The sequence below is a fragment of the Spea bombifrons genome, chromosome 1 (assembly GCF_027358695.1).
Source record: "Spea bombifrons isolate aSpeBom1 chromosome 1, aSpeBom1.2.pri, whole genome shotgun sequence".
Classification (NCBI taxonomy): domain Eukaryota; kingdom Metazoa; phylum Chordata; class Amphibia; order Anura; family Pelobatidae; genus Spea; species Spea bombifrons.
In genome coordinates, this window is record NC_071087.1 from 1,005,001 (window position 1) to 1,032,166 (window position 27,166).

General features: G+C 44.7%; 1 protein-coding gene across 1 annotated transcript; it reads right to left on the reverse strand.

Moving 5' to 3' along the window:
- Positions 1-9,445: 9,445 nt before the first annotated feature.
- Positions 9,446-10,270, reverse strand: LOC128467544 (vomeronasal type-2 receptor 26-like). The gene has a single exon (XM_053449212.1). It carries the CDS (start codon positions 10,268-10,270, stop codon positions 9,479-9,481), a length of 792 nt encoding a protein of 263 aa, XP_053305187.1. The 3' UTR covers positions 9,446-9,478.
- Between the last annotated feature and the right edge of the window lie 16,896 nt (positions 10,271-27,166).

Here is a 27,166-nt window from a genome sequence, read left to right on the forward strand (position 1 = left end):
CGCACAGCTTAGAGGGAACAGTGCCGGTGAGTCTGACAGAGAGGGTCTGGTAGGCGGCCATTACCCATACACCACCTGTGTGCTGCTTCACTGACATTTACAGGGCCCCTCTGCGTGCAGCACCGCTCTCCAGGAACTGCGGGGGGATGGGGTCTTTGGAAGGGGTATTGGGCAGGGTGGGTTTGATTTAAATCATGATTTTTAGATGTCAAGACTTGCTGGTAGTTATCATTTTTAATATCTGCAACCAGATTTCATATTTCTAATAACCTGTCAGAGTAATAAAACGGTGAGTTAGGATTTGGAGAACTACTTCAATTACTTTTAACTAAAACAATTGCATATATATTCTTTTATTTGCTTAAACGTCGTTTATTAACCGAAGTGATTAAAAAAAAAGGTACATAACTAACTTCTATTACATGCTGAATAACCTTTTGGATACTTAAAAGGATAAGATACTTCCTTAGAAAAGCATTTCATTAACCCCTTCGCGACCTTTGCCGGTTCAGGACCGTCATGACAAGAAGGTCACTAAATGACCTTTGACGGTCCTGAACCGTCAAAAAGTTAAATAAGCTTAGAAAGTGATCAAGGATCACTTTCTTCGCTTAAACGGCCTTGCTGCAATGCCTCAATGTCGAGGCATTCACCAAGGCCGAGATCGGCATCGGGGGCCATGTCTGGCCCCTCCCCGGGGCGTCAACAGCCGCCATACATTGTATGGCGGCGGACGCCCGTTTTAAAAGCGTTTAGGAGGCGATCAACGATCGCCTCCTAAACTTAAATGGTGTCGCTGGAATGCCTCGATCAGGAGGCATCCAGCGACACCACTTACCTTTAGGTGGGCTGTGACCGCTCCGGAGAGCGGTCACAGCCGCAGCTGCCGGTGATCTTCGCCATCAAGTAAGATGGCCGCCGCTCTGTAAAAAAAACAAACAAGAAAAAGTTTGCTAGATGGTCTCCAGACCCTCTAGAGAACTGGCTCCACTTGCTGGTTGAATACAGGTACTGCATTCAACCATGCAAGTCAATGGAGCCCAGCTTTCTAATCACTATGTGATTAGTAAAATATTCAAAAAAAAATAAAAAAATGGAAAAAAAAATAAAAATGTGCTAACATTTAAAAATAATTATGCAGTGATGTCACTAGATGAACCATCCAGTACCAGCAAAATGTGTAAAAAAAATATAAAAAAAGTATTAAAAAAATAAAAAAATAAAGTATTATTTTGAGCAAGTGCTAAAATTTCTCAAAAATCTCAAAGAGTTAAAATAAAAGCACTTCAAATACCCAAGGGTATATATAAAAAAAATGGCTGATGGGGTAAATTGGAGTGGCCTAGCTCACAGATAGGGCATAGGTACAGACTGACCAAAATGGAGAAAAAAAGCGCACTTCCCAAATGTGGCATTTTAAATCTGAAACAACCCGACAAACCCATGCATGTGGGGTATCACTGCACTCAGGAGATGTTCCTGAACACATATTGGGGGGTTGTTTGACAGTGACATATACCAGAACCTGTATATCTATAACTAAAGTACAATTTGTGTGGAAAAAAAAATAAAAAAAATTACTATTACAAAGTTTGACAAAGTGTAGTTGTATAATTGGTGCATGGAAAGGGTTAAAATAACAGCATTTGGAATACCCTGGGGTGTCTAGTTTTCAAAAATATATGGTTTGAATGGGTTAAATTGAGTTAACCGGCTTCAAAGATGTTCCAAAGAGGAGATGTAGGCAGACTGACCAGATTTGTTAAAAAAGATTTGGAAATCATAAAACACTGCTTGTACTTATTGCCCTATAACGTACAAAAAACAGCAAAAAAACATAAAAACATTGGGTATCTCTAAACTCAGGACAAGTAGTAGAATCTATTTAGCTAGTTTTTTTACTTGCTTTTTTAGGTGAGTAAAAGATTTTTCAAATAAAAGTCATAAAATGTCTTTTTTTTCAATTTTTCACCATGTTTTTTTTATTTTTTTTATAGTAAATAAGATGATACGATCAAAATAATGGTATCTGAAGAAAGCCCATCTTGTCCTGAAAAAAACAATATATAACTTATGTGGGTACACTAAATGGGTGAGGAGAAAATTACACCTGAACACAAAAGTGTCAAAACAGCCTCGGTCCCACAGGGTAGAAAACGAAAAATGAGCCCGGTCCTTAAGGGGTTAAAATACATTTGATTTGAATGAAAAAAAAAATGTTTCTCCAAGATTCCTTTCCTATGTGAAGTAACACCTGAGTCTTCCACCTGTGAGGTGATTAATTTAGGTGAATGAGAGGGCGGATATAAAAGGGAAGCCAGGAGGGCAGGTAGCTCTCTGGCTGAGGACACAGAAAGCCTGTCTGTGGGAGAGACGTTGGAGTAAAGTGAGTAAAGGTTGCTGGACATATTATGTTAAGTTGGAAGAGAGAAGCTCTCCAGCTGGTAGTGAGGGACATCCCTTGTATATTAAGTGCCGGACAGGCAAGGTATTTCTTTTGTTGCTGTGTTGTAATATTTCTTTTGTCTTTGCAACCTTTCTAATAATCCTGACCCTGTGTCAGGTTGCACGAACTTACTGCTGTTTGCCTGGTTTGAATGAAGACGGGCACTTGTCCCTTGACCTCAGCGAGGGGCGATCCCTGACCTACCTCGCAATATATATATATTATCCATGATGGTACTGGGGTAGTCACAGATATTATATCCCTGTTACAGCTGCTGATAATAATTAAACTTGTGCATTCGCATTCGGGCGAACATGAAAACAAACCCGAATACCGAACATGGAGGCGGCAAAACGTACACAAAGAACATGGCCTGGGGCGACAATTGGTCTCCCCCTCCAGCAGTTAAAGGTCCGTACGAGCGACTCTATTGGTCGCCGGCAGGGAGCTCCTTCATTGGTTGATGCCAGATGAGCTTCCTGCCGGCGACCAATAGAGTGGCTTGCACAGTCTTTTAACTCCCGGAACCTCCGAAGGCCAAGTTCTGCTGTCAGGAGTTAAATGTCCGTGACTCTGTTGGTTGCCTTCCATACACTAACATACATTTACACACACTAGCATCTTATGCTCACTGTCATAACTGCGCACTACTCCTGTAAGGACTTACCTGCCTCTCCGGCCCCGCTCCATGGCTGCTCCCACGACGCTTCCTCAGGCGGCTTCCCGGGCAGCGAGTACCACCGCTACCCGGTCGGCGTCTTCACCGCATGGCCGACCACGCGGTAAACGGGTACCACAGCGTGTGGTCAAAAGTTAATATTGCACGTTACATTTGTAACATGCTTTTATAACCTTGGCTGACCTCTTAATGCAGGACACGCCTCCTCCTCTCCCTATTTAAACCCGGAATTCCTCTTCTGGATCACCCTTGGTTGGTGTATTTTGCTATTTGCTTGTGCATTGCTTGTGACTACTGCTCCGGTTTGACTTGGCTTGTTGACCTCGTTCCTGTCTCCTGATTCGGCTCCTGATTCCTGCTCACCTGGTATTGATTCGGCTTGTTGACCTCGTCTCTGGATTCTGATTTGGCTTATCCTGATTACCTGTCTGACCCGGTTGGTTCTCTGACTTTCTGGTTCCTGTTTGGCCTGGCTACCTCCGCCATCTGGGGTCCTGCCTCATCATACCATTACAGTACCAAGGGTCTCCATGGACCCCGCGGAGATTGGCCAGAAGATGTCTACCTGTGAAGCCCGTATTGAAAGTCTGGATCATCGCATGGACCAGTTTGCTCAGGCTTTGCAAACCCTCCTGGCGAGGACTGATCCAGCACGTGGTCCTCCTCCTGTGCCCGCTGCTGCACCTGTTGCTGTTCCACCGCCTGCTGACCCAGGTCTTCATACCCTCCGTTTACCTCCTCCTCCCAGATATGGAGGAGATCCTGCTACCTGTCGTGGATTCCTCAATCAGTGCTCCATTCACTTCGAGATGTCTCCCTACTTGTTTCCTTCCGACAGAGCACGTGTGGGGTATGTCATCTCTCTACTCAATGACAGGGCTCTGGCCTGGGCAACTCCTCTTTGGGAACGCAACTCTCCAGTGGTCAACAATTATAATGACTTTGTAACCACTTTCCGTCAAGTGTTTGACAGGCCAGGTCGCGGCCATATTGCCTCGTCAAGTCTCTTCTCATTGCGTCAGGGTACACGCAGTTTATCGGACTATGCCATTGAATTCCGTACCCTGGCTGCAGAAGTGGCATGGAACAACGACGCCTTGGTTGCTGCCTTCACTAATGGCCTGTCTGACCGCCTGAAAGATGAAGTAGCAGCCCGAGACCTGCCCACGGACTTGGAAGAACTCATCGCCTACATTGGCCACATTGATCTACGCCTCCGGGAACGCCAGGTACAGCGAGATCGCCAAAGAAGGGGTCCAGTGCGTTTTGCGCCACGTCTCGCTGCTTCTGACTCTGCTTCTCTTCCGCCTGAAGAGCCCATGCAGATCGGCTCCACACATCTCTCCGAGGAGGAGAGAACCCTCCGGCGCCAACAGGACCTCTGTATGTACTGTGGCAAACAAGGTCATTACGTGCGCTCCTGCCCTGTGAAGCCGGGAAACTACAGGGCCTAAGGAGGATTGGGGAGTCTCCTCTAGGCCTTCCTGCTGTTTTTCCCCACGACCGGACATCGCGTATGTTTGTGCCTGCTGCTCTCACTGTCCAAGAGAGAACCATTCTAGCCCCAGCCCTTATTGACTCTGGGGCCGCCGGAAACTTTATCGACCGCAACTTCTGCAGGCTCCACAACATTCCCTTGCAGGAGAAAGCCTCTCCAGTTTTTGTGGAGGCAATCGACGGGCGGCCTCTCCTACCTGCAGCGGTGACCCATGACACTACACCGCTTCGTCTCCAAATAGGGGTTCTCCATAAAGAGACTCTGGTTCTACACGTAATATCTTCTCCGGCTGCTCCCATAGTGTTGGGCTACCCTTGGCTGCAGCTACACAACCCAGACATCAATTGGTCCACCCGTGAGATCACCTCCTGGCGGTGTACCACTTGCGTTTCACCTCAACCCTGTGTATTGAAGGTTGCCTCCTTAGGTACCACCATCTTACCTCCACAATATCAGACCTTTGCTGATGTATTCGACAAAAAGGAAGCTGACTCCTTGCCCCCGCACCGTCCTTACGATTGTCCCATCGACCTGCTTCCTGGCACCGTACCCCCACGGGGTAGGGTGTATCCGTTATCCCCGGCTGAAACCGAAGCTATGGAGACCTATATCCGTGAAAATCTCCTAAAAGGCTTTATCCGCCGCTCCACGTCTCCCGCCGGCGCGGGATTTTTCTTTGTTTCCAAGAAGGATGGAGGTCTATGTCCGTGCATCGACTATCGAGGTCTTAATCGAATCACCATAAAAAACACTTACCCTTTGCCACTCATCTCTGAGTTGTTTGACCGTCTAAAAGGCTCAAAAGTTTTCACGAAATTAGATCTACGGGGTGCGTACAACCTCATTCGTATCCGTCAGAACGACGAGTGGAAGACAGCTTTTAACACCCGCTCTGGTCACTACGAATATACAGTAATGCCATTCGGGCTCTGTAACGCCCCGGCTGTTTTTCAGGACTTTGTAAATGACTGTTTTCGGGATTATCTGCACCAATTCGTTGTCATCTACCTTGATGACATTCTAATCCATTCACCTGACCTGCTTTCACATCGAACTCACGTAAAGAAGGTCCTGACACGTCTTCGTGAAAACCGGTTGTACGCAAAACTAGAGAAATGTGAATTTGAAGTCAACCGTGTATCCTTCTTAGGTTACGTCATTAGCGGTACAGGGTTCGAGATGGATCCTGACAAGCTCCAGTCCATTCTGCAATGGCCTCAACCACAGGGACTTAAAGCCCTACAGAGATTTCTCGGCTTTGCCAATTATTATCGCCGATTCATCCGGGACTTTTCCAAAGTGGTAGCTCCTTTGACCGATCTCACCAAGAAGGGAGCTGACTGCCATAACTGGCCTACCGCTGCAGTCCAAGCGTTCCATACACTAAAGACCCTGTTTGTGTCCGCTCCGATCCTCGTACATCCTGATGTATCTCAACCCTTCGTAATCGAAGTAGATGCTTCGGAAATCGGGGCCGGAGCAGTATTGTCCCAACGCAAAACGTACGAAGGGCCTCTACACCCCTGTGGCTTCTTCTCTAAACGATTCTCTCCTGCAGAGAGGAACTATGACAGGCAATCGTGAACTACTGGCAGTGATTCTCGCCCTTTCTGAATGGCGTCATCTTCTGGAGGGCTCCCGTATTCCTGTAACCATCCTCACGGATCACAAGAACCTCCAGTATATTGGCGATGCCAAGCGACTAACGCCTCGACAAGCACGATGGTCCCTTTTCTTATCCCGCTTCAATTACATAATCTCCTATCGTCCGGGGTCCAAGAATACCAAGGCCGACGCTTTATCACGTATGTTCTGTACTGCCTCTGAGGAGAAACCTGACCCGGAACCCATCGTACCCACTAACCGTATCATCTCTGCTGTCACTCTTGCCGTTTCCTCTCCCCTTCTGCAACGAATTCAAGCCAGTCAACCCACTGCTCCAGCCCAGACCCCTTCTGACAAGTTGTTCGTGCCCCCTGTATACCGTGAGAAGATACTCCAGTTGCACCACACCACAAAGTTTGCGGGCCACCTTGGTCTCCGGCGCACCTGTCAGGCTCTGGGCCGTAGTTTTTGGTGGCCCTCCTGGAGAAAGGACGTTGCAGACTTCCTTAAATCTTGCCACACTTGTGCTACGACCAAGACCCCCAGGACTCCCCCTTCCGGTCTGCTATTGCCCCTTCCAGTACCCAGTCGTCCCTGGACCCACATCGCCATGGACTTCATAGTGGAGCTACCTTCCTCTCATCGCTACACCACTATACTTACTGTTGTTGACCGATTCTCCAGGATGGTTCATTTCGTGCCTCTCGTCAAATTACCGACAGCTAAGGAGCTTGCAGTCATCTTCATCAGAGACGTTGTACGACTCCACGGCCTTCCCCAGGTGATTGTCTCCGATCGTGGAGTCCAGTTTGTTTCCCGTTTCTGGAGAGCCTTCTGCAAAGCTGTGGGTATCACCCTTTCCTTTTCCACGGCTTATCACCCCCAAACCAATGGAACGGCTGAACGATCCAATCAACGCCTTGAGCAGTATTTGCGGGCTTTCATTAATGACAACCAGAACGATTGGGCTGACCTTCTTCCACTCGCGGAGTTCGCCCTAAACAATGCGGTACAAGGCTCTACCCAGCATACACCTTTTTACAGTGTCTATGGTTTCCACCCGACTGTACTTCCTGCGGTATCCCCTGATTCGAGTGTTCCTGCGTTGGATGATCATCTTAAGCGGCTAACTTCAGTTTGGTCCTCTGTCCGTTCTGCGTCCATTGCTGCCTCTCAGGATCAAAAGAAGTACTATGATCGCAGACGGTTACCAGCCCCCACTTACATGCCCGGGGACAAAGTCTGGCTATCAACCCGACATATACGCCTACGTACCCCCTCCAAAAAATTGGCTCCTTGCTTTATTGGACCTTATTCCGTCCGCCGTCGTATCAACCCTGTTACCTATGAACTGGACTTGCCTCGCAACCTCCGTATTCCTCGTACATTTCACGTTTCCCTCCTGAAGCCGGTGATATTTAACCGTTTTTCCCGGACGCTGGCCAGTCCTGGTCCTGTTTCAGTCTCCTCCATGGATGATTATGAGATCCGTTCCATCCTGGATTCACGCTTCTTCCGGGGTACCCTCCAATACCTTGTACACTGGAAGGGATACGGACCGGAGGAAAGAGCCTGGGTGCCCGCCTCTGAAGTCCACGCTCCTCGTCTGGTTCGTCAGTTTCATGTCAGGTACCCCCGGAAACCCAGTGGGGGCCCTGGTCGCCCTTTGGGCGGCTCTCGAGGGGGGGGTACTGTAAGGACTTACCTGCCTCTCCGGCCCCGCTCCATGGCTGCTCCCACGACGCTTCCTCAGGCGGCTTCCCGGGCAGCGAGTACCACCGCTACCCGGTCGGCGTCTTCACCGCATGGCCGACCACGCGGTAAACGGGTACCACAGTGTGGTCAAAAGTTAATATTGCACGTTACATTTGTAACATGCTTTTATAACCTTGGCTGACCTCTTAATGCAGGACACGCCTCCTCCTCTCCCTATTTAAACCCGGAATTCCTCTTCTGGATCACCCTTGGTTGGTGTATTTTGCTATTTGCTTGTGCATTGCTTGTGACTACTGCTCCGGTTTGACTTGGCTTGTTGACCTCGTTCCTGTCTCCTGATTCGGCTCCTGATTCCTGCTCACCTGGTATTGATTCGGCTTGTTGACCTCGTCTCTGGATTCTGATTTGGCTTATCCTGATTACCTGTCTGACCCGGTTGGTTCTCTGACTTTCTGGTTCCTGTTTGGCCTGGCTACCTCCGCCATCTGGGGTCCTGCCTCATCATACCATTACAACTCCAAGTGGGCATGACTTATTTTAGCAGTAAGAGGGTCTAACTCCCCCCCCCCGTGGAAAGTGCCGGCAGGGGAGGCTGTCTGAGCGTATCGTATCCCCTGCGCCGCTGCGGGGGATCTGTATCCTAACCCTGCTGCCTGCCCGGCGCCCAGAACTGCATGTCCCGGGCGTCGGGCGATACGAATTGTGCATTCCTGTGCTAGACCCCGAATATATTGCCTATATTTGGGCAAATACGGTAATAATGAGGTGGGCAATTACTGGAGCACTGAGCTTTAGCAACATTGCAGGTAGATGGTCAGGCACACATTGAGATTTCATTTGTAACTTCTGAAGGTGCCTAATTATTGCCTATTTATTTCACTTTGAAGTTGAACTGGAATTCCGCAGTAGTTTTGATCCTACAGGAAGCAGAAGCTCGGTAAGCGATCACATCCTCATTTTCACCACTTTTGAGACTTGTCCAGGAGGCATTGTATTTTTTCACCGTTACTTCTAAATATACGCTCTCTATGCATGTATATTTTTATTTTGCACAAGTATACTTAGTGTTATTATTCATAGTGTAATAAATAGGGAGGTGGAATAAGTGCAGTGCTAATACTGACGCTATGACCGGGGTACAATATTTTTGTTACCTCCTGTGTGGCTTTGGCTTTCTTGTCTGTCTGACATTTTATTTTTTCCAGGAATAAAACAACCTTTCTCAGATAAGCCTGCGAGTAACTGCTCGCTGTTCTGGTACAAAAAAGGATATAATATAATGTCATACTAAATGTATAATAATGACCATAACTAGTACAGCAAACAAAAATTATCCAGGAATATTATAAGCACAGAAGGGCAGAGACATGTGAAACTGTCAGTGCAGAAGCAGGGCGGTGAAGGAAAGATAACATGTCATATAAAATGTATAGATGGTAAAAGAAAAACGTAACTTTTATATATATTTTAATAGACGGTATACTAATTACATTACCACATTTGATAAAGGAATGGCTATTAAACCTCATCTCATTTATTGCTTCAATAAATGTCTTCTGTTTATCTCTGTTTTTCTTAGCAAAATGTAACATTTTGGTAAAAACATAAAGCTTAATAACCCAGCAGTTGATGCCAATATAGCAAAAATCTCTACGGCCACCATGTATTTTCCTTTGGTGCTCAGATAAGCCGGGATCATCGCAATCCAAACGCTGCAGAACACCAGCATGCTGAAGGTGATGTACTTGGCCTCATTAAAACTGTCTGGTAATGTCCTGGCTAAAAAAGCTATAATAAAACTAACAGCTGCCAGAAGCCCCATATAACCCAGGACACAGTAGAAGGCAATAACCGAGCCCTCGTTACACTGAACGATGATCTTTTCATTGTATGAGTGCATGTCCAGCTCCTGAAAAGGAGGAGAAATGGCCAACCAAATAATGGTAATGAAAACCTGAATGGAGGAAGACATCAGAACTATAATGTTGAACACTTTGGCTCCCATCCATTTTTTCCAGTAACTCCCAGGTTTGGTGGCTTTGAAAGCGATGCAAACCATTAAGGTCTTGGCCAACACGCAGGACACAGCTACTGAGAAGATGATCCCAAAAGCTGTTTGGCGCAGCATGCAGGTTACATCCTCAGGACGACCGAGGAACAGAAACACACAGAGGAAGCTCAACATGATGGAGACAAGGAGGAGGAAGCTGAGGTTCCTGTTATTGGCTCTAACAGTAGGAGTGTCCCAGTACAGGATAAAAATACCCAATATAAAGAAACTCAAGATTAAAAAAAAAACGCTGATAAAGAAATAAATTGGAACCATTATATCGTTTTTGTATGACAGGAAGTCGTAAGTCTTAGGAATACACTTTACTTTTTTCTCGTCAGGCCATTCGTTATCTGGGCATGTCTGGCAGTTTTCATTGTCTGGAATAAAGAAGACAATGACTGGGATATATGAAAGTGTTTCTGTAGTGTGATAGCAACACTATTATTTTCAGGAGAAGAGAGGTTTTCTTTGGGTACCATTATTTTGCTCATATCTAATTTACTAAAAAAATAATTACAAAATATGGTGAAAAATGGAAAAATAGATTCTGATATTTGTCCTGAGTTTAGAAATATATATGTATTTTTTTGCTTTATGTTTACATGTTATTAAGCAATAAGTTCAGGTAGCATATTGTTTTTTCAAAACCATATCCCCACCCCCTCCGAGCGGCAGCATACCTTAGGGTTTTCTTCCTAAGGACAGGAAACGGAAGAAAACGGAAGGACAGGTCACACTTTCATTTTGCAGGTACTTAACCGGGTTGTCTGGCTCGGAGGTCCACGGTGGTGCCTCCTGGTCGTGCAGGCATCTGTAGTTTCTTCGGTGGACTCCAGGACGGGTTCAGCTCCCACTTGTTGCAGCCTTCTAAGCGAAGCTGCTAAAGACGTCCACCATCTTTATGGTGTTTGGCAGTGTTCAAGATTGCTTGAGCTGTAGAGTCTCGCAGTGCACTCTGATGACATCAGCAGACAAGTTGTGGCGTGAAATTCAAACTTTAAAGCCGAATGGTGATCCCTGAGCAGCATAATGCTGTGTTTGGGTGAATTGAGTGCTCCGTACCATTGTGATTTGGTACAGCTTCTCAAGCTTACAGGTATCCTGTAGCAAACCTTTAAAGAAATGCGTCAGTCCCTTCCAACCTCTCAATTCTCGGATATTTCCCCTGAACAGGAATCGGACTTTGCTAGAGAAAGCCTGACATTGTCCACAGAAGAAGATGACATTAACTTGTCTGTTTTTCAAACTTTCATGGGATATGATGACACACCAGTACGGGGCACCTCCTTTCTGCCACAAAAAAGACCTAAAGTTTAAACATCCATTGTTTAAAGAAACTATGCAATTAGAATGAAAATATTTAAATCGTTTTTTCCGTTGGATAAGGAAGAATCTAAGTTCTTAGAAGCTCCTACTTCAATTGACACGGCTGTTTCTAGTTTAGTAAACTATTCCTATTGAAGATTCTTCAGGTCTTAAAGACATGGATAGAAAAGATGGTTGTGCCTTGAGATGTACTTCTCTGTAACCACTGCTCACAGCTTCTACACTTTCTTGGTTCGTTGAGGATACTCGCCAAGCTGCAAAATCTATGGGTTTATTTAAAGTCGCTAGACATGCTGTAAGGTAAAAAGCTTGGTCAGCAGATTTGGCCTAGTCTTTGTTCTATTCCTCTGGAGGAAGGCAAGCTATTTGCCTCTCACTTGGATTAATTAATTGAGAAGCTCATAGAAGAAAGACTTTGCCCCAAGATAGAGAGGACCTGGAATTCTAACCTTTTTTGCTCTTCTTACAGAGACAAGAGGATAGATCATCGCATCATTTTAAAGCCCCTTCATCCCAGTCTTCCTCCAAAAATATTTTAGAAGGTTCAAGTGGAAAACTCGATAAGGCGTTCTGTCGGCTGCAGGTAGGAGGAAGGATTTCATTTTTCCATCACCAGTGGTGCTGGTGAGACATTTGGTGTTCATCAGATTATTTGAGAAAGTTAAAGAATAGAATCTTGCCAGCTTCCTCCTGTAGTAGTCAACTTACCAAATGGCCATTGTGTTAGAGGTTCAAAACTACTACTGACACTGGGTGTCAGACACCAGTGGGGTGTCTGTGTTAAAAAGGAGGAGGAGGAGTCCAGTATGCAGGACGACCGGAGGAAATGGTAAAACAGTCCACAAAAATGACGTAGTTATGGCACAGGCAACAGGTCAGGTGCAGGCAGTAATCCAATAGCGTAGACAGGGCACAGGCAACAGGTCAGGTGCAGGCAGCAATCCAATAGCGTAGACAGGGCACAGGCAATAGGTCAGGTACAGGTTCAGGATAGGGACAGGAGCACAGTACTGGGAACGCTGTGTAGGACACAGAGCGTCTCAGAATATCTGAGTGCTGCCATAAGGGAGCTTGGGGGTTTTATAGGGACCAGACACTGCGTCGCCGCCGTTCTCCCCAGCTCCCCAGAAGAATACGCCGGCCGCGATGGTGCCGGGACCAGGGAACCTGTGGCGAGTCGCCGCCGCCCTCTGATGGTACGTGCCTGACAGATCACCCCCCCTGGGGGCGTCCGAGGTTCGGGCGACCGGGGTGACGAAGGTGGAAAGCACAGAGCTTGGCGGGAGGATGGATGTTGCTTACCGGCTCCCAGGAACGATCCGCTACCCCGTAGCCTTTTCAATGAATAAGGTATTCCAAGCGGCCGTTCTCGGGAATCGAAAATGTGCTGCACCTCTGTCTCCCCTGCAATCTCCACAGGAGGAGGAGGGAAGAGGGTCTGACGAGATATGGAAGACAGGGTGGATGCTATATGAATTGGATAGCTGGAGACGGACCGTAGCAATACCAACCATCTCCAGGACGGGAAAAGGACCGATGAAATGAGAACTGAGTTTCTTCGAGGGACAAGATAGACGGAGATGTGCAGTGAAGAGCCATACTTTGTCTCCCTGTTGATAACACGTGATTGGAAAGCAAAGACGATCGGCGTAGGTCTTTAATGCCTTTTGGGCCTTTAGGATGTTGGTTCGGATGATACAAAAGGACCGGAGGAGATGCTGGAGTCTCGTTGCAGCTTCTGGTAATGAATCGGACATAGGAGAAGCAGGCAGGGAAGCAGGGTGGTATCCAAAGTTGACATAAAATGGAGAGCAGCCAATAGACCTTCGTGTTTGGTTGTTGTAGGCATACTCCGCTCTTGGAAGTAACTGGACGCAGTCATCTCGTAGATATGTTATATAGCAACATAAGTATTGTTCGATGATTTCATTAACTCGTTCGGTTTGTCCGTTGCTCTGGGGATGAAAGGAGGACGAATAACTATTTGTAGTCCCTTGCAGAAGGCGCGCCAGAAACAGGAGGTGAACTGCGACCCACGGTCTGACGTGATCGAGCGAGGCAGGCCATGGAGACAGAAGACTTCTTTGAGGGTGGCTGTTTCGGTGAAGGTGGGTAGGCACTTGGCTGGTATGAAGTGGGCCATTTTGGTGAACCGATCCACCACCACCAAGATGGTTGTGTAGCCTTGTGAGGTAAATCCATCGAAATATCAGTCCATGGTTGTTCAGGCACTGACAGAGGCTGAAGGAGACCGGCGGGTCGTTGTCGTGAGGTCTTGGAGGTGGCACACACCTGGCAGGCTGAAACATAGGCGATGATCTGCTTACACATAGCCGGCCACCAAAAGAGGCATTGAATTAGCTCCTCCGTCTTTCGTGCGCCTCCATGTCCTGTAGCCAACGTACAGTGATGAAGTCGGAGTATCTCTTGATGTACAGGACATTTCTCCGATTTTGCGTAAAGGCGTAAAGGTTCACTCAACAGGGTGAGGACTTTGTGCATATGCTGCCGATGTTCTTTCAGCGTCTCTGAGTATATCAATATGTCATCTAAGTACATTATAATGAAGACATCGAGATAGTCCCGACACATCATTCAAGAAGTGTTGAAATGTAGCCGGAGCGTTGCATAAACCAAGCGGCATCACGGTGTACTCAAAATGTCCATACCGTGTCCAAAAGTCAGTTTTCCATTGATCTCCCTTTCTTATCCAGACCAAGTTATAGGCCCAACGAAGGTAAATTTTGGTATAAATATGGACAGAGCTGAGACAATCCAAGAGTTTGGGTATCAACGGCAAAGGATAGCATTTTTTATGATTATGTCATTAAGAGCTCGGTAATCAATGTAAGGACGCAGACCTCCGTCTTTTTTGTTGACAAAGAACATCCCTGCACCGGTTGGGGAGGTAGAGGGTCTTATATACCCTTTCTTGAGGGCATCATCAATATAGTCTTTCAAGACCTGGATCCTTCTCCCTTTAGAAAAGCAATTTAATTCCTTGGATGTTAAACGTCGTCTCTCTGTTTATTGGATAGGACTCAATTTCAAAAACCTAATCTTTTTATCATGTGTTTTAGTGCCAGAAAATAATCCAGGCTTCTAGGTTTGCTTGGTGGCTTAAAGAGACTATAAAACTGTCCTAGGTTTTGGAAGGGCTCACTCCTCCATTCTCCATTACTGCCCAATCTACTAGAGTTTTTGCCACCTCCTGCGTGGAAACTATGGCTGCCTTGCATAACCAGGTTTATAAAGCCCCCACCTGGTCATCGCCTTCTTTAAACATTACAGGCCTCCGAGGACGTTTCTCTTGGATGTAAGGTCCGGCAGGCAGTAATTTAGCACTATATTGCTGCATCCCTGAAGTATGCTGCCGCTTGATGTCGGGAACACAAAATTTCCTACTGTAAATATATTTTTCCCAACACCAGGCGGCTGCACTTGATTCTCTCCCTAATAAATTCAGTTTTTCACTCTTGTGTCTGGCTCCTTACTTCTGTGGCACTTCTGTTGCCAGCTGAATTTATGCCAGTATTTGGGGGAGGGGGAAGTTTTAAAAAACATCTTTTTTCTTGAGGTTCCTGTCGTGCCTGAAGGAGCGAGGAAGAAAACTCTAAGGTATGCTGCTGCTTGGTGTCGGGGAAAAGAAATAAATGGTAAGAACTTTTGTCTTTTGCACATCAAATGGATAATTCAAATGGTAGTATTTTACCCAGGCCCGGACTGGGACAAAAAATAGGCCCGGGCATTTAAGCCTGAGCAGCCCATATTTATTTATTTATTTATTTATTGTTAAAGCCCACCCGTACCATCTTTGCATTTAATCATTCAGACAAATCATTAACACATTCATTAATGCAGTCTCACAAATCAAGCAATTCATCCTCACATGAATTCATTAATTGTCATACGCATTCACACAATTCATCCACACATTTATTCATTCATTCTCATACGCATTCACACTACCCCCTCTCTTCATCTTATCTGCCCCTTCTCACTATGTAACCCCCTTCCCCACTTCTCAATATGTACCGCCTCTATCTATCCCCTCTCCCCCTTTCTCACTATCTAACCCCCCTCTGCCCCTTCTCACTGCACCCCCCTCCCTCACCTTACTTACCTTGTTGCCGGAGCAAGCAGCAACTGCGACCGGGCCCGCGGCAGGGCAGGATGGATTTAGGGGCTGATGGAGCTGCAGCTCCAGGCCCCCACCTTAAAATAGGCCCAGTCAGGACCGGACTGGCTGGTCCTATATGGCCGCATTAACGCAGAGCCCCTTAAGCCCGCCGTAACTACCCCCTCCTAACTATCTACCCTCTCCCTCTTTGAAGTTCACTTACCTTTCAGGAGTCCTGCGGTGGGGGTGCAAGGCCTCTGGCTCCCAGCTCTGCCACTGTATGGAACAGTATAGAGTGATGGGAGTTATGATGTACTTTTAGAGCATAATTAGATCATGAAAAAGACATTGGAAATGGTACAGCATAACACCCATCACTCTCACGCGCTTACCAATCCACACACATACCAATCCACAAACACATACCAATCCACACACATACTTATCCACACATATATACCAATCCACACATATATACCAATCCACACACATATACCAATCCACACACATATACCAATCCACACACATATACCAATCCACAAACGTATACCAATCCACACACGTATACCAATCCACACACGTATACCAATCCACACGTATACCAATCCACACGTATACCAATCCACACACATATACCAATCCACACACATATACCAATCCACAAACATATACCAATCCACACACACATACCAATCCACACACATATACCAATCCACACACATACACCAATCCACACACATACACCAATCCACACACATACACACCAATCCACACATATACCAATCCACACATATACTAATCCACACATATATACTGATCCACACATATATACTGATCCACACACATACCAATCCACTCTCACTTAATGCTTTCCTACCTTTCCTTTCTTCTTTCAGCTTCTTTTCCTCTTCTTCAGTTCTTCTGTCTTCTCCCTGGTTCAGAGGGCACGGACAGCGGTGGGCGCGGCTTCAGTGTTGTGCGCCGGGATCTGAAAACAAACCCCGGCGCACAGCAGCTGTTGCCGCGCGGATCACAAGGGAGCGGTATCGGAGGTCTTTAACAGATCTCCGGCTCCCTTGAGTGATTTTAAGCCGGGTTCAACCCGGCTTAAAATCACTCAAGGGAACCGGAGGTCTGTTAAAGACCTCCGATACCGCTCCCTTGCGAGCCTGCTCCTCCAGCGGCGGACATTACTGTCCGTCTCTGGAGGGGTGCCGGGTGCCGCAAGTTGGCACCCCCTGATGAGCGGCACCCGGTGCGGACCGCCCCCTGCCGCCGCCGCCCCCTGGAGTGTGGCGCCCTGTGCGGTCGCACACCCCAAAGGTCGGCCCTGCCCTAAGGGGCCGGGAAGCCCCCACCAGGGCCGTCCTTAGGGGTCTGCGGCCACACAGGGTTTAAATTAAAACATCGGGGGTTTTTTTTTCAACTTTATTTAACATCCTCCATGTTAAATAAAGTAAAAAAAACCCCGATGTTTTAATTTAAGCCCTGTGCGGCCGCAGACCCGTAAGGCCGGCCTTGGTGGGGACTTCCCGGCCCCTTAGAGTGGCGGACCCGGTCGCAGTTGCGGCGGGCTTAAGGGGCAGGTGCCCCTTATGCCCTGCGTTAATGCGGCCGTAGGTAGGGTAGGGGCCTGGAGCTGCAGCTCCATCAGCCCCTAAGTCAATGCGGCCCTGCCGTGGCCCGGCCCACCGGGCAAATGCCCGGTGTGCCCGATGGCCAGTCCGGGCCTGATTTTACCTATGTGGTATCGCAAGCTTCTTTATTATCATTTAATAAATTTGCAATTCGTACTAATTGCAGAATGCACAAGTAATCTCCAACTTTAAGGAATATTTTAGACAGTAAAAGACGGCAAGCAAAAAAACCCCCATGATATTCAGAGGTGATGTATTATCTACAGAGGATTATAGCGCTGGGTATTTTTTGTAAAACAGTGATATCTGTCAATTTCTGTCACTTCCACTGAATTGTCCAACCCAGCCGCTCCGGCTTCCTCTGTCACCGAGTTGGACGCCTGAATTGCTCCTTAATCTGTATAACATTCACCTACCTGTTACATTGGACATTTCACCCTCAGAACAGGGGACGCAGTGATAACAGCACGTGTTATATCCAGAAGCTTTTCTATATCCTGGAGGGCAGTAGTCATTGCAGCGAGCCCATGGGATCTGCAATATGAAACATACTAAATATTTAAAATGCATCCATGACAGATCTACAAATAATCATTTCTGAATTTAATGGTGCTACATTTTTTAAAATAGATCTAAAAAATGGACCTGGGGGTGATTACTCGAGTCAGATGCATGAAAGCAGAGTTTGAAAATCTGACACATACTGTGCCTATAATGTTCTGATATCTGGGCCCTGGGCAGATCTTTACCTGTCAGGGTTACGCTCTTGTCTGCGCATGACTTGTTGAGATCATGCATGGTACAAGACTTGGGACCTCAAATCTACAAGTTGTTGACGCATTGTATTGCAGTTGTCTGCACTCAGGGTGCTTCCACCTGTTTCTCTGATCAGTGGGCAATTAAAACTTGCTCCTAGTCTGGATTGCTGGCTCAGTGATAGGTTGCCCGTTCAGCTTGTGTTGTGGCCACTTGTTTAGTATCTGACTTCTTGCATGTTTGCCTGCCCCTGAGTCTGGTCCGTCTGACTATGCTTCTGGTTTGTCCCTTTGTACCTTGTCTCTAGATCTAGTTCTGTGCTTACTTACACTGCTTGTGTGATTTGTATCCTGCGAAGATTCTTTATATAATGCAGCCAGTCTCCACTATTATACTATATTCTCGTGTGGGATGCTTCCTAAGGGCACCGCAAACTCTAGCTAATAAACAGCATGCAATAGGTATATAAAACACAGATTATCAGTTTATCTTGTGGATACTACTAGCAAAATACTATTAATAGAATATATTAAATATATATCATGAAAATATTATTGATACTTAAAGAAAATGGTGGCCGTTAACACATAAAGAGAAATATTCTGCTTCATCATTCTTTACTTAAGAAGCAAATGTAAATATTGGACTTAGGCATTCAGATTTTTCTGAACAAAAATTGCTATTTTCATAAATTCGTATCACTGAAAAGGAAGGGCCCCAACAATACAAACTAAAACAAAGCAGAGTGATCCAAATTTTTATTTGCATCTCATTTGGGCTTTTTCACTCTCTAACTCTTTGTCTGTCTCCCTACGTTCTCCGTGTCTCTGGTTCTCCTTTGCTCTGTTTCTTGTTGTCCATTTGTTCTGTCTTCTCGAGTCGTTAGTTATCTGCAGCATTATCCTGGCCTGGTGGAATAGTTCTGTGAAAAGGATTTATAGGAAGTAGGGTTGTAAACACTGGCAGGTAGGCCTTGACACTGGGTTACCCACAGTAAGGTGGCACAACTGACTAAACCCCTCACAGTAAGTAGAACAGGATCCAGGTGATTGACAGAGGTCCTCAAAGGGCCTGGTCTCAGAGGAGTGCCATGAAACAGAGAAGCCAAGATTAAAAACCTAACCCACAGGAGCAGCACAGCTGGGCTAAAGTGTCTGCTTGGAAATGTCACAGGCTACCAACAGAAATCACAGTAACTGAGGACGATAGCCAGAAGGACAAGATGTGCTAGAACGGGGTCAGTAGTTAGCCAGTGAGTAGCCGAAGGTACTACACAGTCAATATGTGGTCAAGCACCAAGCTAAGCTCGATAGCCAGATAACAATAACTACTCAATACCGAGGGTCAGAAGGTGGTGGGTACAGGGAGCAGGTATCAGGACCCTAAGTGTCAATATTAACAAGGCACAACACCTGAGCAGCTAGTAAAGACGTCAAATGCCTTTATATAGTAAATTATAGGTAGGATGGCCTTTAAAAGGTTTATCTCAGTGCATGCAATACAGGACACTCGCCACTAGGTGACGTCTGCCAGTCATCATTTAAAGTGTCCCGCTCAGTTTCCATTTGACTTTGCTGAGCACACTTCTGACACTGTGAAGATGGTTATAACGATCACTATAGCCCCGATAAGCTGCGTTAAATTCTTGTTCTGGTTTGTTAAGAAAAGTGAGCCACAGGAGAAGACATGGAGCAAAGCAGAAGTGGAGACACGGAGAAGGAAGAGAGATATTGACAGAGTGTGAGAGTGTGTCCTAAAACAAATTGACTAAAAACAAAATAAAAAATTTGTTTTTATCATTTTTGGCCCATGTGGACAAGTCTAGTACACATTTATTCTCATTTTATCTAGTTTGGGTGGCTTCCAAGCTTTTAGCTTTGATCACGCTTCCAGCTCTTAAGAGTTACAACCTTCTGTTTTTGTGTTGGGGTTGAGCTTTTAACCAGTTGGATTAAGTGACAAAACTTGAGAAGTAAGCGCATGTAACCGTAACATCTTTAGTGCAAATTCCTCCTCGAGACCATATTCCTACACAGCTAGTTAACCAATCTGCAAGTACTTAAAGCAAGGCATTGGATTATTTCTTACTTTTCCATTTTTCCAGATTATATTTTCATATCTTATAGAATGATCTTTATAAAACCTTGAGACGTCAGACGTTCCCACTTTACGTTTTTCAAATATGTTCGTAGTTTTATCGGTTTTAAGGATCAGGTTTTCAAGATAATATACACTTGAAATTTCTCCTCTCTCATTAAACAAAATGTCCTTTCCAGAATTGTCTGTGTAACGCACTCTTCTTACATAATCACGAAGCTTAAAAAATAAAGTACATAAATTGTAAAACAAACCAGTATGTGAAAAATGAATCATTCAGCACTCATATCCTAAGAAATAACTAATAAAGTAACTGAGAACATACTGTATGTCACCCAAAAGTCGTGTTTAACAATTAATCTATAAGCACCTGAGCTGGGGGCACTGCAGTGTTTTGTGGTTCGGTTCTCCAAAGACGCCGGCCTTTATTGTGGAATTCACTTTCACTGCGTAATGTGAACAATTCAATTGTAAAAGAAACTGAAATCTTTGAGGGGGGGGGGAATAAATAAAAAACTCCCAATAACCTGGTTGTATAAGTGTGCGACCCTCTATAACTAGGGCTGTGTTCACACCGGCCATCATGTCAAGTGACTGATTCATCACAAATAAAGTTGAGCTGTTCTACTAGGCTGTTCAGAAAAAGCAGAGAGCTTTCAAAGCATCAGAGGGATCTCATTGTTGAAAGATATCAGTCAGGAGAAGGGTACAAAATAATTTCCAAAGCATTAGATATACCATGGAACACAGTGAAGACATCATCATCAAGTGGAGAAAATACGGCACAACAAAGACATTACCAAGAACTGGACGTCCCTCCAAAACTGATGAAAAGACGAGAAGGAAACTGGTCAGGGAGGCTTACAAGAGGCCTACTGCGACATTAAAGGAACTGCAGGAACTTCTGGCAAGCACTGACTGTGTGCTACATGTGACAACAATCTCATGTATTCTTTATATGAATGGGGTAGGGTGTATTTCTTACAAAGAAAAACATCCAAGCCCGTCTGAAGTTTTCAAAAACAAACATCAAGTCCCCCAACGGCAGGTGAGAAAATGTGTTATGGTCTGATGAAACCAAGGTGGAACTTTTTAGCCATAATTCCAAAACGTATGTTTGGTGCAAAAACAACACTGCACATCACCCAAAGAACACCATACCCACAGTGAAGCATGGTGGGGGCAGCATCATGCTTTGGGGCTGTTTTCAGCTGTAACTGGGGCCTTAGTCAGAGTGGAGGGAATTATGAATAGTTCCAAATACCAGGCAATTTTGGCACAAAATCTTCAGGCATCAGTCAGGAAGCTGAAGATGAAGAGGAAGTTCACCTCTCAGAACGAGAACGACCCAAAACACACATCCAAATCCACAAAAGCGTGGCTTCATCGGAGGAAGATGAATGTTTCGGAACGGCCCAGCCAAAGCCCAGACCTGAATCCAACTGAACATTTGTGGGGTGATCTGAAGAGGGCTGTGCACCAGAGATGTCCTTGCAATCGGACAGATTGGGAGCGCTTTTTACAAAAAAGAGTGAGCAAATATTGCGTCAAGAAAAGCCACGCTAATAGACTGCAACCCAAAAAGACTGATTGCTCTAATAAAATCAAAAGGGGCTTCCACAAAGTATTAGTTTAAGGGTCGCACACTTATGCAGCTAGGTTATTGGGAGTTTTCATTTATCCCCCCTCAATGATTTCAGTTTGTTTTGCAGTTGAGTAGTTCACGTTATCGGTCACATTAAAGGTGGGAAAAGTTCAGACATGATTTCTCTTTGTCTCATTCTTTAACCTCAAAACAACCTGGCATTTTCACAGGGGTGTTTAGTCTTTTTATATCCACTGTAGGATTGCTTGTCAAGGCATCCAACAACACTGATATCGGCATCAGGGGCCAGTGTGGCCCCTCCTCGGGACGTCAACGTCCGCCATACACTGCGTGGTGAAGGACACCCATTTTAGAAGAGCTTATAAGGCTTCAATTATGTCGCTAAAATGCCTCAATACCAAGGCATTCAGTGGTTCAAAAACTCACCCGAGAATGCACTGTGATCACTCCGGAGAGCAGTCACTAACGCCACTGAGAGATTTGGCCTTTCACAAGTTGCTGGCATATTTTTTTTAAATATAAACTCGTTTCCAAGAAGGTCCTGAGAACTTGGGAGTCCCCCTGCAGGTTACATACAAGTACTGCATTCAATCATGCAAGTCATAACCAAAAAATGGGATCTGAAGAAACCCCTTTGTCACGTTCTACCCAGGCCGCGGAGCTGCATATTTCTGTCTTGCTTCAGTTTCTCTGTTTTGCTTCAATCCATTCCTAGATTTCCTTATGCTCTGTTCTGATCTTCTATTCCTTGCTTCTAGTTCTGCTATTTGCTTCAGCTGTTTCCTTTATAAGGTGCGCCCCACCCGTTATGTTTGTCTCAGTCTGCAGTCTACAGGTATGTCTGTCTGATATGTGTTTGGATTTCATGTTTGGTTTGTTTAGTACCTCTATAGGCAGGGTTTAGCGTTAGGACCCACCAAATATTGGCGTACTTTGGAGTAGTGGTGGGCTAAGCATACTATGGCCATAAGATGTGACGGAATCTCCAGTTGTTATCTTATAGTCCTAAACTAGTCCTGTTTAGTCCTGTACATGATTCCAGTGCTATGTCTCATGCCTGCTCCAGGGTGCCTGCAGGATATCTCCAAGTTCTGCTCTGTTCTGTTATCTGCTGCTATGTCAGGGCGCTGGTATGTGGCTGCACAACCCTAGATGCCCACCGGGAGAGTGCTGTCGCCCTGCACCAGGCCCTGTCCAACTCCGCTACTGCACAGTAACTCCTGAACTCCATCTTTGGGTGCTCTGGGTCATTACAGTTGTCTGTATGGACCCGGTTCGTGACACCCTTCTTGTCCTAAAAAACCCCCCAATGTATAATTGGTATGGGTTCACTTAATATGAGAGGAGAAAATTACAGCTAAACAGAAGCACCGCTTGGTCCTTAAGCACTAAAAGATTTGTTTTTGTGCCGAGTCTTACTGTTTCGTCCATTCGTCCGTATAACGAATGAATGAGTGCAACATTGGATGAAAGAAACTAAGAACAAATTTGTGCAATACTAAAATATTCATTCATTGCAGAGGCAGGAGGAGAATCTTGACTTCCTAACTTCTACACATTTATTTCTTGTTTCCATGGCAAACGGACAGACGTCTGGGATTTCTGAAAATATTGGACCTATTTTGTCCCAACAGAAGATGGAGATTTGTGTCCCACACAGCTGGGTAGGAGTCAGGTAGGACCCGAAGGTACGGTACGTGGTCAACAAGCCAAGGTCAGGATGCCAGAAAACAGGATAAATAAGGAAACTCACCAAGATCATGATATCGGAGAATAATGTAGTCGAGAAACAAACCAAGGTCAAACACAAAAGGACTGCCTGGAGAAAACGCACTCTGAGGACTAGCACTAGGCATAGATGGCAAGGATAATTCAAACTGAGGCGTTTAACCCCTTAATGACAAGACTGTTTCTTGTAGTATATTGCGGGACAATGGCTCTTTTAACATTTTTCAGTGTTGCTGTTTAGCTGTAATGTTCATCTTTCTCATTTTGTGCCCCCCCCCACATATTATATATATTGTTTTTTTCAGGACAAACAGGGCTTTCTTTAGATACCATTATTTTTATCACATCATCTAATTTAATATAAAAAAAAGTATGGTGATTTTTTTGTTAAAAAGTTACTTTTTCTCATTTTTCTTTGAAAAACCTTTTACTCATCTGCAAAAACTAATGAAAAAACCCGCTAAATAAATTCTACAATTTGTCCCGAGTTTTGGAAATACCGAATTTTTTATTGTTTTTTTTCTGCACGTTATGGGGCAATAAATACCAGTAGCGTTTTGCAATTCCAAAATGATTTTTCCCCAAATCTGGTCATTCTGCCCCATGTGCTATTTCGGGTATCTTTGAAGCCGGCCAATGCAATTTTTTTTTTCACAGATGTATTCCAGGTATAAATTTACCGCTCCTGGTATATGTCCGTGTCAAACAACACCCCGATATGTGTTCAGTAACATCTCCTGAGCGCAGCGATACCCTACACGCATGGGTTTGTTGGGTTATTTGTAGGGCTGCAACTAACGATTATTTTAATAATCGATTAGTTGGCCGATTATTTTTTCGATTAATCGATTAATCGGATAAAAAAATGAATGTAAATTTTTCATTTATTTAAAATAATTTACTAAACAAATGATGTTAAATACAAACAGCAGAATTAAAAAAAACTTTGATAATACATTTCTTGTCTTTATTTCCCAACCAGCCCCCCAATATATGCACATTTGAGCCCAGGCTTGCTACGCTGCCTCCCAGACATGCCATGCTGCCCCCCCACATATGCCACGCTGCCTACCACAGCACTCCATGCTGCCTCCCACATCTGCCACTCCACGCTGCCTCCCACATCTGCCACTCCACGCTGCCTCCCACATATGCCACTCCACGCTGCCTCCCACATCTGCCACGCCACGCTGCCTCCCACATATGCCACTCCACGCTGCCTCCCACATCTGCCACTCCACGCTGCCTCCCACATATACCACTCCACGCTGCCTCCCACATATACCACACCACGCTGCCTCCCACATATGCCACTCCACGCTGCCTCCCACATATGCCACTCCACGCTGCCTCCCACATATGCCACTCCACGTTGCCTCCCACATATGCCACTCCACGCTGCCTCCCACATCTGCCACTCCACTCTACCCCCCACATGCCACTGTGCCTGATACGCCTTATACCCCCTGAAACACCACTCCATCCTCCCCAGACATGCCACCCTGCCCTCCCCACATATGCCACGCCATGCTGCCTCCCACATCTGCCACTCCACAATGCCTCCCACATATGCCACGCTGCCTCCCACATCTGCCACTCCACGCTGCCTCCCACATCTGCCACTGTGCCTGATACGCCTTATATCCCCTGATACCCCACTCCATCCTCCCCAGACATGCCACCCTGCCTCCCAGACATGCCACTTCTCTACCCCCAGATATGCCACTCTACCCCCAGATATGCCTTATACACCCTGATACACCACTCCGTCCTCCCCAGACATGCCACACTGCCCTCCCCACATATGCCTTATATACTGTATATGCCTTATACCCCCAGATATGTCACTTCACTGCCCCCAGGATTTAGATTCCCCCTAAATTGGGACGTACTAAACAGCATATTGGGGATGATGGGATGATGGGATGATTGGCTGCAATATTCAGCACTATCAATAGGTGTCAGCATACTTTTTACACTCATGGTAAATCACAGTATGTTCTTTTCGGTAGTTCTTGATACTAAGTTGCAACGAATACATTGCAAAAAGAAGCTGCAAATGTTTAACTATTTACTTGCTGAAATATATACAGTCTTATAAATGAATCATGGTAAATTCTATAGAAATAATAGAAACATTTTAAGTAATCAACATATTGATATAATATGGTACATGTATGTGCAAACACCATATTTTACCTGTTTTGATTGGCACAATATGGGAATATATATTATTATTATTTTTATACGGGGATTATGGGTGGAATATTATAGTTACACATGCTAAGGAACACATTTGACCTGTTTTTTATAAGAATATGGCTATAAATATTTTTTACATGGGGAATATGGGTGGAATATTATAGTTACACATGCTAAGGAACATATTTCACCCATTTCTGATAAGAATATGGCTATACTAATTTTTTTACATGGGGATTATGGGTGGAATATTAGAGTTTCACATGCCAAGGAACACATTTGACCTGTTTCTGATAAGAATATGGGAATATTATTATTTTTACATGGGGATTATGGGTGGAATATCATGGTTACAGATGCCAAGGAACAAATTTGACCTGTTTCGGATAGGAATATGGGTATACTCATTTTTTTACATGGGGATTATGGGTGGAATATTATATTTACACATGCTAAGGAACACATTTGACCTGTTTTTGATAAGAATATGGCTATAAATGTTTTTTTACATGGGGATTATGGGTGGAATATTATAGTTACACATGCTAAGGAACATATTTGACCCATTTCTGATAAGAATATGGGTATAATTATTTTTTTACATGGGGATTATGGGTGGAATATTATAGTTACACATGCTAAGGAACATATTTGACCCATTTTTGATAAGAATATGGGAGTATTATTATTTTTATATGGGGATTATGGGTTGAATATTATAGTTTCACATTCCAAGGAACACATTTGACCCATTTCTGATAAGAATATGGGAATATTATTATTATTTTTGCATGGGGATTATGGGTTGAATATCATGGTTACAGATGCCAAGGAACAAATTTGACCTTTTTCTGACAGGAATATGGGAGTATTATTATTTTTACATGGGGATTATGGGTGGAATATTAGAGTTACACATGCTAAGGAACATATTTGATCCGTTTCGGATAAGAATATCGGTATAATTATTTTTTTACATGGGGAATATGGGTGGAATATTATAGTTACACATGCTAAGGAACAAATTTGACCCGTTTATGATAAGAATATGGGAATATTATTATTTTTGCATGGGGATTATGGGTGGAATATCATGGTTATAGATGCCAAGGAACAAATTTGACCTTTTTCTGAAAGGAATATGGGAGTATTATTATTTTTATATGGGGATTATGGGTGGAATATTATAGTTACACATGCTAAGGAACATATTTGACCTGTTTCTGATAAGAATATGGGTATAATTATTTTTTTACATGGGGATAATGTGTGGAATATTATAGTTACACATGCTAAGGAACACATTTGACCTGTTTTTGATAAGAATATGGCTATAAATATTTTTTTACATGGGAATATGGGTGGAATATTATAGTTACACATGCTAAGGAACATATTTAACCTGTTTTTGATAAGAATATGGCTATAAATATTTTTTTACATGGGGAATATGGGTGGAATATTATAGTTACACATGCTAAGGAACATATTTGACCCATTTCTGATAAGAATATGGGAGTATTATTATTTTTACATGGGGATTATGGGTTGAATATCATAAATACAGATGCCAAGGAACAAATTTGACCTTTTTCTGACAGGAATATGGGAGTATTTTTATTTTTACATGGGGATTATGGGTGGAATATTATAGTTACACATGCTAAGGAACATATTTGACCCGTTTCTGATAAGAA

Excerpts from the sequence above, each read along its gene's own strand:
- LOC128467544 (XM_053449212.1), bottom strand. The coding sequence starts at position 10,270 with ATGGTTCCAATTTATTTCTTTATCAGCGTTTTTTTTTTAATCTTGAGT.